General features: G+C 45.2%; 1 protein-coding gene across 1 annotated transcript; it reads left to right on the top strand.

Annotated features, from left to right (window-relative positions):
- Positions 1-151: 151 nt before the first annotated feature.
- LOC308310507 (NXPE family member 3-like) lies at positions 152-18,368 on the top strand. Its single transcript, XM_080756873.1, has 6 exons — positions 152-476; positions 9,923-10,096; positions 12,346-13,097; positions 13,751-13,818; positions 14,373-14,591; positions 15,204-18,368. The coding sequence occupies exons 2-6, from the start codon at positions 9,950-9,952 to the stop codon at positions 15,776-15,778; spliced, it is 1,761 nt and encodes a 586-aa protein (XP_080612999.1). The 5' UTR covers positions 152-476; positions 9,923-9,949; the 3' UTR covers positions 15,779-18,368.
- Positions 18,369-19,701: the final 1,333 nt, after the last annotated feature.

The raw sequence follows: 19,701 nt of genomic DNA, 5'->3' as shown, positions 1-19,701 counted from the left end.
CATACTCTGTGTGTGTGTGTGTGTGTGTGTGTGTGTGTGTGTGTGTGTGTGTGTGCATGCAAGTGTGTGTGTGTGCGCCTGCCAGTCCCCTCCCATTGTAGACCATTGTGTTTGAATCCGGAGCGGCGCAAACCGCAAAGTGAGAAACATGAATGTGTGTGCAGGCCGGCCGGGGGGCAGGAGGAGGAGGAGGAAAGATTGAGAAGAAGGCAGAAGGAGGACTCGGGGAGGAAAAAAACAACATCGCTCGCGGCTCTCATGCATTTAAATGTCTCCCTACCAAGAGAGAAGTGCGAGATTTCGCCCCCCAGTCCGTCCGTCCCAAACATCGGGTAAAAGGAAAGGAGGCATTACCGAAAAGTGACGGATTCAAGCCAGCCACTTTCTCTTCTTTCGCCCAGAGACCGAAGAAGAAGCCACGGATTGATCGATATTCACGATCGGACTTTACGCGATCAGCTGATGTGGTGTAACTGGTGAGTTTCCTTTCCACTGTTGTGTAACAAATACAAGATGATATGTGTATGCACTTTAAAAAACGGTACATGCCGATTTGCATATAATGGCGTTTTCTTTGACACTACGACGCGAATGATCGTCTGGGATGTGATCGTTCTGCATGGAGACACTTTTGACCCAAAAATCAGATGAGACGTCGTTTTACTTTTTGACAAAAATCGACATCGATCATGATCATCTTTTTGTTTGTAGGCTAATCTAAATTGAATTTCACTGCCACTCCCAGCCCGTAAAAATATTAATATTGGGACAACACTGACCCCTCCTGGCTAGTAGAATAACGGTATAATAATACTACAGAGAATGCTTGATTGATTGAAGTATAACAGTAGCCTATGCAGAATGGTACATTTCAAACGAAAGCACAAGTCAATACAAACACTGTTACTGCAGGACGACACCATAGCATATTACACTTACATTACAACAGGGTCCATCATTTTCAATTCATCAGAACATTTAGACGTACAAATATACAAAACAGGAAATCAACATATAAGGAGGTAGCAAAGGGAAAAACATACAGTAAAGGGGAAACGGGGTTAGTTTCGAATTGCAGCCGTCCGTATATCCCTTTGAGGAGGTTTTGAAGGAGTCAAGGGATTCACACATGGGTAACATTTGAAAGCATGTATTAAAAAAATTCTACAACTGATAATATAGACTGCCTTGAATCGATGTGACCGATGTGATCTTTGCTTCTGGGGGGTCCCTGGAACAACACATTTTAAGATGTGGGTCTACGGCCAATCACATATCATTTTTGGGGTCCTTGACATGAAAATGTTTAAGAACCACTGACATAGAAACATAGGTTTTTCAGAAAACTGTCAGGATTTAGAAGACATTTGTAGAATCGTCCTCAGGTCTAAATGGGTTAAGGAAAAACAAACATTAAACCTGTATATAGGTAGCGCCCCTCAATAAATGTAGCAGAGTGGCCCACCCCCTTTTTTAATCCAGTCTCCAGGAAGTGCCCCTCCAGCTGAATCAAGTTCCCTTCAGGGTGTTGGGTATAAAAAAAGCCTTTTGGAACGCACTTGCCCTCCTTGCGTAGCCTCCTTGTGCAGAAACAGGAAACAGACACTATTGCTTGAGGGTGAGAGGCTGCAAGGGCTCCAAATTGTTGAACTCAGCAAGGCAGATGGCTTCTTGGTTAGAGTGGGTGACAATATTATCACACGAAAAGATGAAATTACCTACCTAGGTTCCATCCTGGAGGCCAATCTTTCCGGTGATAAAATGGCCACCAACGTAATCAAAAAAGTCAATCAAAGAACAAGATTCCTTTACAGGATCTCCTCACTGGTCAACAAAAACACCTTGAAGACCTTAACAGAAGCCCTCGTACAAGGTTTCTTTGACTATGCATCCACCTCTTGGTACCACAGCACCTCAAAGGCCCTTAAAACAAGGCTCCAGACCTCCCGAAACAAACTGGTCAGGCTCCTACTTGGCCTCACCCCCCGAACCCACCTCACCCCTGCCCACTTTGACAGACTGGGATGGCTTAGGGTCGACGACAGAGTACAGCATCTTGCAATGGGTCTGGTCCACAAGATTCGATACACCACCAAGATACCCATGTACCTGTCTAAATACTTCCTTAATGTAAACGAAGTCCACACCCACAACACCAGAGGGAGTGCAACAAACCATGTACAACCCAGATTCGGCACAAACAAGGGACTAAATTATTTTCGCTCCTATGCCACCAAAATTTGGAACGCCCTACCAACAGTCATTAAGACATGTGAATCCCTTGACTCCTTCAAAACCGCTCTCAAAGGGCACCTACGGATGGCTGCAATTCAAAACTGGCCTCTGTAAAATCTGAATCCCCCCCACCGCTTCCTATATGATGAATTCATATAGGATTCCTATATGCTTCCTATATGATGAATTCATATAGGATTCCTATATGCTTCCTATATGATGAATTCCTGTTCTATTCCTTAACTACATAGAAGTGTCTATTTGTATGTCTCTAAATGTTTTGATGAATTGAACAATGTGGACCCTGTTGTAAACAAGTGTAATGCTTAATTGGGTCGTCCACTCACAGTTAACAGTCTTTGTATTGAGTTTGTGCTTGAAATGTACTGTAATTCTACAAACTGTTAATAAATATTTCAATCAATCAATCAATCAATCAATCAAAGAAATGGCACAGCACTTTGAAGATGAGTCCGCCATTCACAACACTTTGCATCACTTAAAAGAATTATTCACAGCCAGTGCTTTAAACATAATTATATGTAACACCAAAAACGTGTAGGCTGAAGCCAAGGCTTTATTATGCATTGCCTATCCTGTTTGAAGAGTAACTTAGTTACAAAACAAAACCACATAGAGCTTATAGTTCAACAAAAATAAAATCAATATACCGGTAGGCATCAGCAGATTTTACCATGAGATAACCAAGAATACAGAAATATGCAATCATACCCATGATCTGCATATTTTGGTACTAAGTCAGTGAATACTATATCAGGCCTCCCATAATCAGATTAGACGTCAAAGTCATGCGATTTGTGACCCATCTCTTGGAGCGGTGAGCCGCAGCCAAGGAGCGGTTGAGCTGCAGCCGTGCCGCGCTCAGGAATCATTTGATTAGTAGATTTAGCTAGGTCTAGCTCAGGGGTGGGCAACTGGCGGCCCGGGGGCCACATGCGGCCCCCAGCTTCACTTAATGCAGCCCGCATGAATACTGATATAGTATTGATTTCAGCTGTTGCAATTCCAAACTCAATAAATAATAAAATTCAATAAAAAGGTTACTTGTCAGAATTCCAATTCAAAAATAGCAAAGAATTATTCAGGTTTTCAATTCAAATACCGGTATAGCAAAAATAGCTGTAGATCGGCTATTTTTGCTACGACAGTAATATGCACTGTGGCCCTCTGGAATGAGTGTGGAAATATATTGGCCCTATGCATCGTCAAAGTTGCCCAACCCTGCTGATCCCTCACACTTTGACTTCAGCTGCAACTCGGTAACGAGCAGCAGCTGCCTGTCTGGGGAGGGACCTCAGGCTGTGTACCAACTGCCACGTGAGGCTGTGTACTAACTGCCACGTGACGTGAGGCTGTGCACAGGCACGTAAAGGTGTCCTAATTAGGTGTTGGTCTTTTATTAAAACTCAGAGTTTTAATAGTACTAGAATCATAGTTACAAGGTGTGGATACAACATACAAGCAGGCCGAAGAGACATTGTTTTCCAAATGTCGCGGCCAAACATGGCCAAAGCATTTCCGGGGGGTCCCCCAGCCAAAAAAACTGTTGAGAACCCCTGCACTAGAGCAGTGGTTTTCAACCCTTTTCATATCAAGGTCCATTATTTATTCTGCATTTGAGCCACGGACCACCATTTGATGACATTTATTTAGCCTCTCAGCCCCAAGACTTAGAATATTTTGTTGTAAGATTTTGTTCACAATTCCATGCTGTATTGATGTTGGTACCATAGGAAAGATAACAGGCAAACGTTGATCAAAATTACAATCATTTTACATTCTCTTAATTGTGTAGACCTCTTGTAAATTAACTCATGCAAAGATGTTCAAGAAAGATGCAACTCTTCCTCTTTCATGTGGATCTCACTTCCTTCCTTATAGGAATTTCCTTATTTGACGATCTCCTTGTTTCTGTTGTGTTCTTTGTTGGAGGCAAGGAATACTACCAGAGCTTGGGTAATATAGTTTACTGAACGATAGTTTGCAGGGCAACAATACACGTCTCTTTACAAGTAGGTATAGCTTGTCACATAAACCCCATCCGGGCACCCTAGTATGACGTCATCATTAATGTGTTCACCCAGGTAATGACATTACACCACATCCCCCTTACTAAGGCTTGAAAAGACCCAAAGCTGTAATCTCTTTTCAAATCACAAAAATGAATAATCATGTAACATGTAAACTCAAGTCACATTTTCAAATCACCAAAATCACATTTCTTCTTTACCCCAAAAGCAAAATAACATCTGTTCACTCTTCTTACTTTCTTCTTTTTTTTTCACAGAAATAACATTAATACTTCACATATGCATTGTCGCCATTAAAGAGAAAAATTAAGTGTACCACAGTCAAACATCCAAATAGCAAAACAAAATCAGTGTCCTTTTTTTTTTTGTAAACACCCAACCAAATGTGTCTCATTCCCTGAACACAAAAACAAATCCTTTTTTTTTTTACAATATCAAAAACACCATTATGTTTTATCTTTTCTCTTTCCTACAGGTCGAGTCTCTGTGGCTTCCTAACTTCCCTGCCAGACCTTGTTCTCACACCACTAGGTGTGTTCTGAGATGGCTCAGATGGAGACAAGGTCCCAGAGCCTGCGCATGGAAGAATGTTCTCCCACACAGGTTGAGTCACATCCTGAGACTCTGGCATAGGCACGAGATGTTGACGGTTCCTCCGCAGCGTCCCTTGTGGTCCACACACCAGATAGGACCGTGGGCTGTCGTGTACGGATGTAACAGTCCCTTGTGCCTTTGCGTCAGTAATCCAAACCTGGTCACCAGGTGACAACTTTGTGAGAGCTCTTGCCCTGTGTCTCTCATCGAAACACTTTGCATCCAACAGCCGTTTCTCCCGCTCCTTGTGCTGAAGGGCCCGCAGGTCTGGTAGAGCTGGCCTCAACCTCTCAGGAAGGACGGGTAAGGTGGTGCGAAGACGACGTCCCATGAGCAACTGGGCAGGGCTGTAGCCGTTACTCAGTGGAGTGGCCCTGTAGGCCAGGAGGGCAAGATAAGGATCTTTGGCCTTTTTGAGCAAGTTTTTAACTGTTTGGACGGCACGCTCCGCCTCGCCGTTTGCCTGCGGGTACCTAGGGCTACTGGTCACGTGCACAAATCCATAATCAGCTGCAAACTGTTTCATCTCATGTCCTGAGAACTGAGGGCCGTTGTCAGACATAAAATGATAGGGAATTCCATTGCGTGCGAACATCGATTTCAGATGGACTATCACGTCTGTGGACCTAGTCGGGCTGAGTTGTGCTATTTCCACAAATCTGGAAAAATAATCCACCACGAGCAGATATGTTTTCTCTCTCAGGGTGAATAGATCTGCACCTAACTTCTGCCAGGGCCCATCCGGGAGTTTGGTTGGCAGCAGAGGTTCTCTGGGGTTAACCCTTTCTTTGATGCACTCTCTGCAGTTGAGCACTAGCTCTCTTATCTGACAGCTCAGTCCAGGCCACCACACTGTCTGAACTGCACGTTCTCTGCATTTAACTACCCCCTGGTGCCCCTCATGTATCTTGTCAAGAACATTATTTCTCATAATGGCAGGTATCACCAACCTCATTCCACGCAGAAGCAGTCCATTGTGCACACTGAGATGTGCTCTCTCATGCCAGTAGTGCTTGACCGGGCCCTGTAACTGATGCCTTTCAGGCCAGCCCTCGACACTGTACTTCATGACCTGGGCACAGACACTGTCAGCACACAGCTGCTCTTGGAGCTCAGTTAGGTACTTATCACTCATAGGAAGGTTGTCCAGCACTGAGTCAACATAGATATTAGTATCCTCCATCAGGTCATTTTCTGCCCGTAGCACTCCATCTTTGAGTGGGGCACGAGAGAGCGTGTCTGCAGTTGTGAGGCTCTTCCCCGGCGTGTGAAAGATTGTGTAGGAGTACCTCATTAAGCGCATCCTGAATCTTTGAATCCTAGGTGGCAGCGCGTCCAGAGCCTGCCCACCCAGTAGACTCACAAGAGGTTTGTGGTCGGTTTCGAGGTCGAAATGTAGGCCCAGGATGAAGTCACTAAACCTCTCGCAGGCCCATGTCAGTGCTAGTGCCTCCTTTTCCAGCTGCGCATAGCGCTGCTCTGTGTCAGTCAGGGACCTGGAAGCATACGCTACTGGTGACCATACCTCTCTGTCCAGCTGGAGCATCACTGCGCCTAGCCCGTAGGACGAGGCGTCCGCTGATATCTTCAGTGGCTTGTTAGGGTCGTAGAGCTGGAGGACCGGTGCAGTGGAGAGCTCCTGTTTGAGTCTGCAGAAAGCCCTCTGTTGTTCATGACCCCAGCACCACAGATTCTTTTTGGACAGCAAATCTCTCAGTGCCTTATCCTTCTCTGCCAGGTTAGGTAAGAATTTCCCTAACTGGTTCACCATACCCAGAAAACTTCTGAGCTCGCTTATATTTGTAGGCTCCTTCATGTCCTGCACGGCTCTGGTTTTGTCTGGGTCCGGCCTCATGCCGTCTGCTGAGATGATGTAACCAAGGAACTTGACCTCTCTCTTCCCAAACTCACACTTTGACATGTTGAGTGTGACCCCCGCTTTCACTGCCCTCTCCAGTACAGCATGCGTCCTAGCGTCATGCTGCTGCTCCGTAGCCCCCCAGACCAGAATGTCGTCCATGTGACAGACTACGCCTTCTAGGCCGGACGTGACCTCAGACACCATCATGTTTTGAAAGTGCTCTGGGGCAGAGGAGATGCCGAAAGGCAGGCGGTTAAAGTGGTAACGCCCGAATGGCGTGATAAATGTGGTGTAGAGAGCTGATTCTTTGGCCAAGGGAATCTGCCAGAAACCCATGTTTGCGTCTAGCTTTGTGAAAAATTGTGCTCCTGTGAGCATGCCTAGCGTCTGCTCTACAGAGGGAAGGATATATTTTTCACGGCAAACTGACACGTTCAGCGGCGTCATGTCCACACAGATGCGAACTTCCTCCTTGTTCTTCTTAGGTGCTACCACCATGCCACAACACCAGTCTGTTGGTGCCTCAATGCGGCTGATGACCCCTAGATTTTCCATCCGTTCCAACTCTTTTTTTACTTTGCCCATGAGTGGCAAAGCGACACGCCGTGGAACTTTAAGGGAGAATGGCTGTGCGTCAGGCTTGAGCTTGATTGTGTAGGCCTTCTGAACCAGCCCGAGTCCATCGCACAGTTTAGGATAAGTCTGCCTAACTGTCTCCTGGGTTATAGTGTCAACCCTGGCCACTAACTTGAGGCTAACTGAAGCTGCCCTACTCAGCAGCGCCACCTGCAGGCCTCTCACTACAAAGACCCTCTCTGTAATGTTCCTCTCCTTGTATGAGAGTGTTTCTGTGGCCGACCCCAGGACAGTCAATTTAACACCACCCGGCCCATAGAGTGGTTTGAGGGCTTTCTCTAGCTCCCCCTCTCTGTGCATGACATTTCTGTACATCTCTTCAGAAATGGCTGTGACGTCTGCCCCGGTGTCTATTTTAAAGGACATTGTGCTGCCCCTAATGCTGATGTCAGCCATCCAGGGGTCCTCACCAGAGCCCAATTCACCTAAAAACAGTCCATCCACATCCTCTGCAACTTCATGTACAGTTTTGTTTGATCTGCACACCTTTCCAAAATGGCCACGTTTTCCACAGTTGTGGCAGTCCGCACTCCTAGCTGGGCACTGTGACACTGGGTGAGAGGGTGACCTTCCACATTGTCCACATGGTTTATTTTCAACTCTGGTTTGCACAGGTTTAACAGTTTTCCAATTGCTGGACTGCCCCTGTGTCTGATCTTTGTTTCTGAATGTGTTTTGTTTTCCCCTCTGAAAATGCATAGCATCCATGGCTGGTGTGCTGGCACTCAGATCTCTCAGATCAAACTGCTGCCTCTTAATTTCCTCAGATTGTCTGGCCATTGTGATGGCTTTTGCTAGAGTGAGATCCCTATCCAGTTGCAGTCTCTCTGACAGGGATGAATCTTTAATTCCCACTACTATTCTGTCCCTCAAGAGCTCATCATGTAGATCACCATACTCACAGGTCGCTGCTAGTGCATACAGTGCTGTGATGAATACGTCCACTGGCTCTGAAGGCTGCTGTACTCTCTTGTTGAATTTGGCCCGTTCATATATGACGTTTTTCTTCGGGATGAAGAACTTGTCAAATCCGTCTTTGACTGTAGCATACCTCTGTCGCTGATCGGCCGTCAGGACCATCCCGCGGAGCACGTCGTCAGCCTCGTCCCCCATACAGTATACCAGTGTATTCAGCTGGTTTGCTTCGGAGGAAGAGTCCAGGTTGCTCGCCCGTCTAAAACGTTCAAACCTCCTTATCCACTTCTCCCACTCGTGTGGCTTTGCGAAGTCGAAAGGCTCCGGTGGTTTGATGGTAAACGTCGCCATCGGAGGTGCCGCATTCACCGCTGCTGCTGCTGCCGGCACCGCCGCTCCCCCGTCCACGTTCATGCCGGCTCGTGTGTACTGTTTTTCTCTCGAATAAAGTCACTTTCTCTCGCCGCGCACCGTTGCTCAAAGTAGCTCCACTTCTGATACCATGTTGTGTTCTTTGTTGGAGGCAAGGAATACTACCAGAGCTTGGGTAATATAGTTTACTGAACGATAGTTTGCAGGGCAACAATACACGTCTCTTTACAAGTAGGTATAGCTTGTCACATAAACCCCATCCGGGCACCCTAGTATGACGTCATCATTAATGTGTTCACCCAGGTAATGACATTACACCACAGTTTCAGCATATCAAACAAGTCTTAGAGCTTTTCATGGTTTCGTCATTCTCTTTTCCGGCAACAGGATGCAACTGTCTTTTCCGTGCATGCGGTATGTGAGCGCATGGGGACGTGTACAGCACAGCGGTGGTCCTCAACCTTTTCAGGCCGCAACCCCCCAATAATAATGATATTTGAACCCTGAACCCCGTCCCTGACAAGCACATGGAAGTTTTTCTTGACACCGGTAGCACAGGGTAATACATATTGTGAAAATAGCAGATCTACAAGCTCACTGAACGACTCGCAAGGTCCGCCGGTCATTAATTAGACCGACAACCTACCTCAAACCCTAACCTACGGTAACCATAACCGCAAGCACGGGAGCAGGGCATGTTCGAGCGCTAGTCCGACCGTTGTAGCTCAGACAGCAGCTGTTGACTTCCTCTGCTTCAGCGGTCACTGCGTGGTCTTGTTCCTCTGCTTCAGCGGTCACTGCGTGGTCTAGTTCCTCGACGGATATCTGCTTCTTCATCACGCCATTTATGCAGTGGCTCAGGAGGTATTGGAATTGGAAGGTTCTCGGTTTAATCGGTGGGCCGTGTGTCGAATTGTCCTTGAGCAAGACACTGAATCCCTACTGCGCCTGGTGAGTACTAGGTGAGAGAGAGAGAGAGAGGCATATACAAAAAGCTCAGTTAACAAAACATTCAGGACTTTCTTCTACTCCATTTGAAGTCAGCATATGAAATTGATACACAAACAGAGGGCCATCTGGAGGGCTAGATGAGTGTGACAGAAGTTAAATTCTTTAATATACTTTAACTTTACATACTCTTAGGTTGCATTATGTAAAATACAAATAGACAACAGTGACTTGTCTTTATTTAATTTCTCATACCTACAGTATGTCTCAATGTTTGTCCATGTTTTTTTGTGTTTGGTCACAATATCAGGGCGACTGTGAGTATCGCACCATTACCATGGAAACAGGAGAATGTGAGGTGAAGAAGACTCATGGTGGTAAGAGGAAGGAGGTCGCCGATAGCCGGCCCATGTATGCAGCCATCTTCATCTTCCTAGCTCTATCGGCTCTGATCTTCCTGCTGCGCAACATCAACATTCTGAAGGTGAGGAGGACCACAGGGTGCTGAGCTGAGTGCTCACAGGAAGCGGGGAGAGATCCCGACAAACAGCAAAGTTTGTCGGGATCGGGATTCGAACCCGCGGCACACTGCCAGACTGGATTACCAGCCAAGGTGCCTGGACCACTGAGCCATGGCCCAGGCTGTGCTTCACTTTTTAAGCATTCTAAAGGCCTATTCATAGTACTCCAGTTTTAGGTGATAAGGTGACCACTGAAACGGTGCTTAGTGAAAACAGAGATGTGTTGGGGTGAGCTGCTTATCACCCAGGCTCAGTGACGTCATGTTGTAGTTTTAGTATAAACAGAGAGATGTGTTCGGGTGAGCGGTGAGTCTCTTACCACCGTGGCTCAGTGACGTCATGTTGTAGTTTTCGGTTGGTCACCTTATCACCTCAAACTGGTGTATGAAGAGGCCTTAACCTTAGCATCCCTATTCTCAGGCTAACGTTTTGCACCTACGAGCTCATAACGTGTCACGAGTAGGGTTGGGATTCGGAACCGGGTCCATTTCAGACCCGGTTCCATCGTTTATTTATGAACTGTTCCCCAAACGGTTCTCATCAGTCGTCATTTAGCTCCGCTGTGTCTGTGCATGCATGCAGAGCCAAGTTACCTACATGAGTGAGTAGATTAATCTTGTGACTCGTGTATAGGCGTATTGATTTTGAGATGTTTCCTCAATGTGGACGTGCAACTGGTGCAAGTTGCAACAACCTTTGCAGGAAACTATGGCATCACATTTATTGCACTTTATTGCACTGCGATGAGTGAGTGAGTGAGTGAGTGGGGCGGATACCACTGTTCTGTGCATTCAGCGACCGCTCACCGCCGCGGAGCGAGTGTGGTTAACAGAGAGGGAAATTACTCTGAGGCCGAGCACGCAGAGTGCAATAAATGCGATGCCATAGTTTCCTGCAAAGGTTGTGGCAACTTGCACCAGTTGCACATCCACATTGAGGAAACATCTCAAAATCAATAGGCCTACACGAGTCACGAGATTAATCTAGGCACATCGTGTTTGAGAGCCTGCGGGAAAGCCGTGCCCCCACTCCACTAGTAACGTTAGAAAATAAAAACGACTAACTTCTACAGAGCTTTTTATTAGGCTTATTGTACAACTGTTGTTAATGGTGTTAATTTAGAACGCCAATGACTCAACGTCTTTCTGTCTGAATCACGTTAACTATAGAGCCATGAATTAAATAAAAATCAATTTGTCTGCACTTATTTTTACAACTTATAAGCAACTCAGCTGCTTTTGATTTGGCTCTAAATTAATCGTGCAACTGTTGAGAGCCCAGCCTTTAGGCGCATATACGTATACCTCCATATATTGATTACTTTATAAACAGCTTGCAGAAAAAAGCACGGGAACGTAGCCTACAGTTCAACAGTTCAATACAAAGTCTGCTAAGAGGATTTTATAACCCAAGAAAAGCTTGTTTCCATTAGGGTAACTGGGGTCCTTCATATTAAATTAATCTGAACATTAAAGACACAACATTTGTCACCACAACAATATCATTATTGCAATGTGTACTGTATATTTAATATACAGTAGAAATTACAGCAATTATATTGTTGTGGTGGTGAAGTTTAAATAATAGTGCCACCTCACAATTTTTAAAGTGCAAATACAATAATTGAATTTGTGTTTATTAAGTACTTGGTTAGATTAGTTATAATATAAGCATAATATATGTCAGAAAAAAAGGGGGGAAAAATATTAGGAACCGTTAAGGGAACCGTTAGGAACCGGAACCGTTAAGAGGGATCCGGTAAGGATCCGGAACCGTTAAAATCCTAACAAATCCCAACCCTAGTCACGAGTATGTTTTTTGAGGGGCTAGCCTCCTACATTCTGCGTAGATTTAGTGTAGATTTTCGTCTTACACAAACATTAAATTCCCATTGACAATGAATGGAGAATTTTACATCATAGTGTCTGAGCAAATCTGCTATTCTTGTCCTACACAAACACTAAATTCCCATTGACAATGAATGGAGAATTTTACATTATAGTGTCTGAGCAAATCGGCATAGGGTCTATTTTACGTCATGATGATTGTACAAAGATAAGAGTTTCTTTACAATATAACATTTACGATTGAGGTACACAACTGTGACACATTAATTTCCTTTCTCCTTTAAGTTAGCATCAGAATTTAAATTAAATGTTTATTGTCGCTCTTGTTAATATTTGTAACGTGGTCTCTTTTAACCCTCTGTCAGACCAGATTTAAAAGTCTCCCAACCTCCAAGGCCCCAGAATGTTCTCCTCCTCCTCCTCACCACGATAGCAGCCCCTGGAGCTGCCAGGGTCAGGAGCTATCGCCTGAGGATGCTCTGGAGGAACGCTCCTTGATAGAATCCATCCGCTGGCCTGAATCTCCACACTTTCCTAACGCTCCTCCCTTCAAGCAGACCAGTGACCCTGCACACAGCCACTTCACTATCCTCCCAGCAGAGGGAGCTGGAGAGTGGCATGTAGGGGACCGGCTGGAGGCTCTCATCCGAATGCATGACTTTCAGGGTCAGCCCAAGCTCTACGGGGGTGATTTCCTGCTCGCTCGGCTGCACGATCCGTCGCTGGAGGCGGGCGTGGCGGGCCAGGTGGTGGACCACCTGAACGGGTCCTACTCTGCCGTTTTCCCTCTGCTCTGGGAGGGCCGTGCGCAGGTGGAGGTGACGCTGGTCCACCCCAGTGAGGCCGTCGGTGTGCTGCGCAGACTGACCAGGGAACAGCCAGGCAGGGTGTTCTTCCAGAGTGGCTTCCGCTCAGGCTCGCTCTCGGAGAACACAGTTTGTAATGTCTGTCTGCCACCGAGCCAGGAAAGGACGCTTTGTAACTACACAAACCTCCACACGGGGGAGCCCTGGTACTGCTATAAGCCGAACGCGCTGAGCTGCGATGATCGCATCGACCATAAGAGGTGTGTCCATCACACAAACATTAGCAGTGAAGAAGCTCTGCTCTTTCAAAGGTGAACCCCATATAATTATGTTGTTGGTAAATGTACTTGGTTACTTTGCTTTGCATTTTTCTATTTACTTTGGGGGCGGCGGTGGCTCTGGGGTAGTGACCTGACGGGAACCGCAAGGTTGCCAGTTCGAACCCTATGTGGGCTCCCCCAGAGTTATTGTCGAAGGGTCCTTGAGCAAGACTCTGAACCCCTAGTAATTGCTCCTGATGTGCATGGTTTCCTCTGTCGTGTGTGTGTGTGTGTGTGTGTGTGTGTGTGTGTGTGTGTGTGTGTGTGTGTGTGAGAATGTAATGCACAATCTACTGTAATCTAATGTAAAGCGTCTTGGATAAAGGCACTATATAAATGCACCATTTACCATTTACTTTTTGGCTGTGTGTTAACTTCTTAAGCCATATACTGTACAAATAACTATTCAGCTATGTTTTGTAAAATTAAAAAAAAGGACAAAAAAGTCTTTCCATGTATAATGACACCAAGGCTCATTGGCTTGGTGTCTTGCATTGATTTAGTTAATTTGCTATACCTTTAGAATAATGGAATGATGAACTCTCACATATTTCACTGTGCAAGATGTGGAATATCAATCGATTCGAGATGACACTTATCTGTTGCATTGTGTAAATTGAAACATTTATGTTTCTCTTCCACAGTAATGTCAACATCAAAATCCACATACGTGCTTCTGGGACTGACGGCATCAAAGTACAACCAAAGAAAAGTATTGATCATGACTTTGTGTTTATTGTGGTGTTATAACAATATTATATTGCTATATGCTATAATTTCAAGAGTCTTCCCCACTACTGTCTCTGAAGTCTGTTTATCCATACTTTTAATTCTCAAATCTGATTATTTTGTTCAGTTAAAGTAGCTATATATAAGCAATAATATGTCAAAAACAATTGGGGTATTCAGACAGCCAGCAATGGGTAGAACACTCTGGGCCGCAATCTGCATTCAAAGATTTTCCTAGAAGCTTTGTCATTAAAATTTGAACTTATAGCAGCTTTAACCCATTTTGGGCGGGAACCCCTTTTGGTGTTAGCATTATGTTATGCTTTAGCTATTGAAAAATAGCAGATCTATTTTTCAATATTTTTTCTATTTTTGAAAAATCAAAGAACGACTGACATAGAAATTAGAAACATAACTTTTTCAGAAAACTGTCAGTATTTAGAAGACATTTTTTAAATCTGATCTCAGGTCAGAATGGGTTAATAATTTATATAATATTTGTATAATAATTTAATAAAACGGATTTACTTTGTCCAGACCAAGCAGAGCCTGACATGGAGAGCAGCAGAGTGAAGCCCTCTGCTGGGCCCTCGGGGTATTACTACCAGGGTGTGTGGCGAGCGCTCACCGGCATCGACGTCGGCCACTTTGACGACGCCTCTGCCATCAGTCAGTGTTTGAAGTACAAGATGGTCCATTTGTACGGTGACTCCACTGTCAGGCAGTGGTTCGAGTACCTCAAGAGCGCTTTACCAGGTATATAACCGCTTTTTACTCAGACTCAAAACTTTTACGTACATTTGTGAAATATATAAGATTTAAATGTATATTTGTTGACACGGTGCAAGGTCGGTGTGGGAAATTCCCCCAAGACTCATTAAATAAGAGTTAAATTCTGAGTTAAGTGACCATTGACTGGTAAACACAGTTGACGGCAATGGTATTAATTATGGTTAACGCTAGCCCTAGAACGGCTCTTGTTGTTTCATACAGTATGTACAGTATTTCACATAGAGCCATAGAACACCCTGCTTAATTTCTAGTCGGACGTTATTATGCGCAGCCTAAATGTGATAAACGGAGCATTTATCACATTTAGGCCGCCGGTTTTAAGCCCAAACAGGATTTCAGTGAGACGTATTTATGCCTATTAAATTATCACAGGCATTCTAGGTCTAGGTTAACGCCTAAAAACAAAGTACACCCATGTTCACCTTCAGTGGGGCAACTTAAAGGCAAAGTTTTTGCCTTTCGATACAAATGCTCCTTCCGGCATAATGCCCACTATGCATAATTCTTTGTCTAACCCTAATTATGGTGATTCTTTTGTCCCCCCCCCCCCACCGCCCCGACCCGTCGGTACCGCAGAGCTGAAGGAGATCAACCTGAACGGGCCCCCGCACGTGGGGCCCTACATGGCTGTGGACAGCGGCCGCAACACCATGCTGACGTACCGCTGCCACGGGCCCCCGCTCAGCTTCACCGTGGTGCCCGTCAACGAGCTGCGCTACGTGGCCAACGAGCTGGAGGGGCTGGCGGGCGGCGCCGACACCGTGGTGGTCATCAGCGTGTGGGCCCACTTCGACCCCTTCCCCCCCGACGTGTACATCAAGCGCCTGCGGGGCATCCGGCGGAGCGTGGCGCGCCTCCTGCGGCGGGCGCCCGCCACGCTGGTGGTGGTGCGCAGCGCCAACCCGCGGGCCCTGGACCGCGAGATGAGCCTGACGTACAGCGACTGGTTCTCGTCGCAGCGGGACACGCTGCTCAAGGCCATGTTCCGGAGGCTGGAGCCCGCCGGCGTGGTGCTGGTGGACGCCTGGGAGATGACGCTGGCGCACCGGCTGCCGCACGACATCCACCCGCCGCACGTCATCGTCAAGAACATGATCGATCTCCTGCTGTCCCACGTGTGCCCGCCGCCCCCGGACAAAAGAACAACATAGTTCAGAGAGAGTACATTTTAAAGATTCTGTTCGATGATCTCTCTCTCTGCCAGGAGATCGTGCAATCCCGCGTGCGTGCGAGTGTGTGTGTGGGTGGGCGTGCGGCGTTCGCACGTGTGTTGCAGCTATATTACTAGGCCGATCAGCGTCATATTTGTTGTGCACGCTGACAGCACGCCATATGCCTTGCTCCGACTAGCAGTACATACAGTAAGTGAACCTGGAAACTCTTCCCCACCACGAGAACACTTGTCTAAACCAGTGGTTCACAAACATTTTTATGTCAAGGACCCCCAAATTGACACTAATAAGCCCCACGGACCCCCATTTGAAAAGATATACCAAGGACCCCCATAAGAGAAGTGATTCTCAACCCGTTTAATTTCTAGGACCCCCCAGTTTGACATGCATTAGTCTATGGTACGGAACGCCATTTAATGGCATTTCTATCTGAGACCCCCAATATATTTAGCAAAATCAATGTTAACGGGTCCATTTGGTTCCAAACTATCATTTAGCCGGGGACCCCCTGGAACTCCCTCAAGGACCCCTGGGAGTCCCCGGACCCCACTTTGGGAACCACTGGTCTAAACAGACAGAAATCAGCTCTCGTTTCCATGCCTTGATTAAGCCTAAAAACGGTTTAACCACCAGTGGTGGACAAAAGTACTCAAATGTTTTACTTAAGTAAAAGTATCAACACTGCAATATATATAAAGTACCCTGTAACAATTAAAAGTCCGGAACTAAAATTTGTACTTGAAGTGAAAGTCCCAAAGGTACTGGCTTCAAAATGTACTTAAAGTACTCATCATGCGGAATGTCCAGTTTCAAGCTTTCAAATGTATGAAACTCTGTTGAAAATGGCACAGATCTGCAAGCTCACATAATGCGTCGCATCGCAGACGCAACTGTAGTAAAGTAAAGTATAGTTACTTTCTAGCCCTCCTTCACTGTGTCACCACCGTCTTCCTTAATCTGAATGCTGCCGAATAGACTGTTTACACTGCTTTAAGTAGCGGATATACCACCTAATTGGTTTTAGGTTAGGTTAGTTTTTTCTACATGTTTTATTGTAAAATACAATTTTACAATCGGTCACAATTGTAAATTGTTTTGGATTGTCGTATGTTGTCTTCAGTGGGAGAACTGTGTATGTTTGTTTTCATGGTTGAGCATGAGGACCTTGTTGTATGTCTGTCTACAAATGCCAAAAAAATACATTTCCATCTGTTTCTTTTGTGTTCTTGCACCTGTGTCTCATCCGTATGTTACACATGAGTGACTATAAAGGCTCATACATAGTCTGGATTTTCGGTGGTGAGGTGACCACCCGAACTACAACATGACGTCACGAGCCGCGGTGAAGAGCCAACCACCGCCACCGCTCCAGCCCTTCTCTCTGTTTTTACTCACCACCGCTGAAAGTTATTTTGCGGTGGTTGCGGTGGTCAGCTCACCACCGACAATCCAGACTATGAATAGGCCTTTAGCTTGTTTAAAATTATTATATATATAGGCTTTCTGTATGTAATGTTTGGCTTACCGCGGGGCACACTCATTATACAGTATAGAATTACGTGTATTTTGAGACTCACTCAGGAAATGATACCCTTTACACGTATAACAGAGTTGGAATGTTATGCTACTCGTTTAATTTATTTAATTCGTTTTCATGATATGTTTGTGTATATTTTGTAACTCAGTCTTTTAGTACCGCAGAAACGCCTGTTTGCTGTATGATGTGTGATCATGTCAACATTGTCTGTGTGCCACGTGGGTGAATTTGTGAACGGCTTGATGTATGTATTGCCCATTTGCAGACAGCGGCCATGTTTCCATCAGAGTTTGGAAGCACTCGTTTTCAGTAAAGCCACGTCCTGCTGCCTCCTGCATTATTATAAACGGGTGGTTCACAGGGAGGTTGAGTGATATAATCTAACGAGCACTTCCAAACTCCAGCACTTAGAAAAAGAATCACCTGCAACAAGGACACAAAGTAGCTCATAACATGTATACAGTGGATTTTTGTGAAACAAAACACTTTGAGGATAGAAAGAGAATAATTCAAGCTTTCCGTAACAGCTGCAATGTTGGTGAGTTTGATGTTTAATACAATCAGATAGGACTTTTCTGTTTGGATGAAGTTGCTACCTATAGGTAGCACCTTGCCATTAACTTATATGGTAAGATGGCCGCGGTCTGAATATGGAGAATAGTTGTGCTGGTGACATCTGTTTGGCCGTGTAATCAAGATTATCGGGTTGCACATTGTATGGACATTTCTGCTTTTGTTTTTTGTTTTCATTACATCTATTTTTTTCTGTTAAGTCTACACTTATGTCAGTAGCACTGATGATGATAGTCAAGGACAGTCAAATGCTGTTTAATTCACTTTGTTGTTTTTTTGAGTGGTGCACTACAACCACTCCAAGGAACAGCAATGTCCCAAACCTATGTCCTAACCTATGTGACTATGTCCCGATGTTTAGAGTACCATTAGGGGGTGCTGTTGCACCACTCGCTTCAGACTGGTCTGATTTTATTATTGCACTTTTTTGTTGATTAAAGACAGTATTTTTTGCATTGAGCTCAGCATACTGGCCTGCATACTGGCCTGTTTCTTTAGGCGTTCTAGTGGGGAATCTCCATTGCTGACTATACCTTGTATAAAGGAAATTATAAAATGGCTCTTTATCCAGAATATCCATGGTTGGCTCTTTTCACTATCCTATTATAAATTATTATGAAGTAAACCTGTCTGTCTGTCTGTCAGACAGGCTCTCTAGTCTAGAGTAGACTTAGCCCCTCTCGGAACCCCCTGGGTCAGCCCAATCCGAACCGAACCGGGCTGACCCGTAGGGTTCCTGGTCAAGCTAAGATTTTTCAATGCGATTGTTGGGACGCGGATATACACAAACTCATCGTTTAGTCCATCGGCGCGGAATTAGGACGCTTTTTATTGTGTTTGTTTACGGATGTGCGAACTATAAGTACCTTACATACCTCTGATAAAATCTCCTGTGTCGCGGAAGCCGTTAAGTATTTTTAATCCATGTTTGATTAAAAATGTCGCTTTGATTTCTTCTTGTTTATTTACCGTTTATTGTACCGCCTCTCGATGTGCGGTTGGCTTTGCGGGCTATGTCCCTTCCTCTGATCTGCTCCGTCATAGCTGTAGCACCACTAGCTAGCCAGATAGGCGGTACAATGAGGTGTCAATAAACAAGGTAGGAAGAAGCGACATTTTTAATCAATCATGGATTAAAAATACTTAACGGCTTCCGCGACACAGGAGATGTGTCGGTATGGTATGTAAGGTACTTATAGTTCGCACATTCGTAAGTCAATACATGAATAACCATGGTAAAAGCGCGCAGAAGTCCGTCTCATGGAGTGTTTACATTGTATTTGTTTGTGCGTAACTGGCGACAGCCCCACTTGAAGCAGGACCCAATGCAGTAAAGTCTTAAAAGTGTCAGAAACTTTACTACATTCGGGTTCTGCTTGCGGGGCTAGAGTAGACTAATCCTCATTTTTCACATGCATCCCTTCTCCAACTGGACACGCCCCCTCATCTAGACTGAGTGGCAAAACATTGAGCAGACTCCAAACACAACTCACCTGACCCACCGGATTTTCATGACAGAAAGTAGCTCATGATAACATGTCTACGGTGGGTTTTTATGACACAAAAACATTGCAGAAAGAAAGAGGATAATTTAAGCTTTTCGTACAGCTGCAATATTGGTGAGTTTAATGATGTTTAACACCATCAGATAGGACTTTTCTGTTTGGATGTATGGGCTGTCAAGGCCAGAAAGTAGTTTTTTTGCCACTCTGTGTGTTACCCCATTATGTTTTAATACACTCCAAAATTACCCCTTCTTTACTCTTCAAAATGTAAATGTTTTCTTACCTTT

The sequence above is a fragment of the Protomyctophum bolini genome (genome assembly GCF_963924005.1).
Source record: "Protomyctophum bolini genome assembly, chromosome: 23".
NCBI classification, from domain to species: domain Eukaryota; kingdom Metazoa; phylum Chordata; class Actinopteri; order Myctophiformes; family Myctophidae; genus Protomyctophum; species Protomyctophum bolini.
The sequence above is the reverse complement of the archived record's forward strand: the minus strand, read 5'-3'. Positions and strand labels throughout refer to the sequence as shown.

Bases quoted from the DNA above. Each gene is read 5' to 3' on its own strand.
- LOC308310507 (XM_080756873.1), top strand. From the start codon at position 9,950: ATGGAAACAGGAGAATGTGAGGTGAAGAAGACTCATGGTGGTAAGAGG. The intron at 13,819-14,372 runs GTATTGATCATG...TACTTTGTCCAG, and splicing joins CAAAGTACAACCAAAGAAAA to ACCAAGCAGAGCCTGACATG. The intron at 14,592-15,203 runs GTATATAACCGC...TCGGTACCGCAG, and splicing joins CCTCAAGAGCGCTTTACCAG to AGCTGAAGGAGATCAACCTG.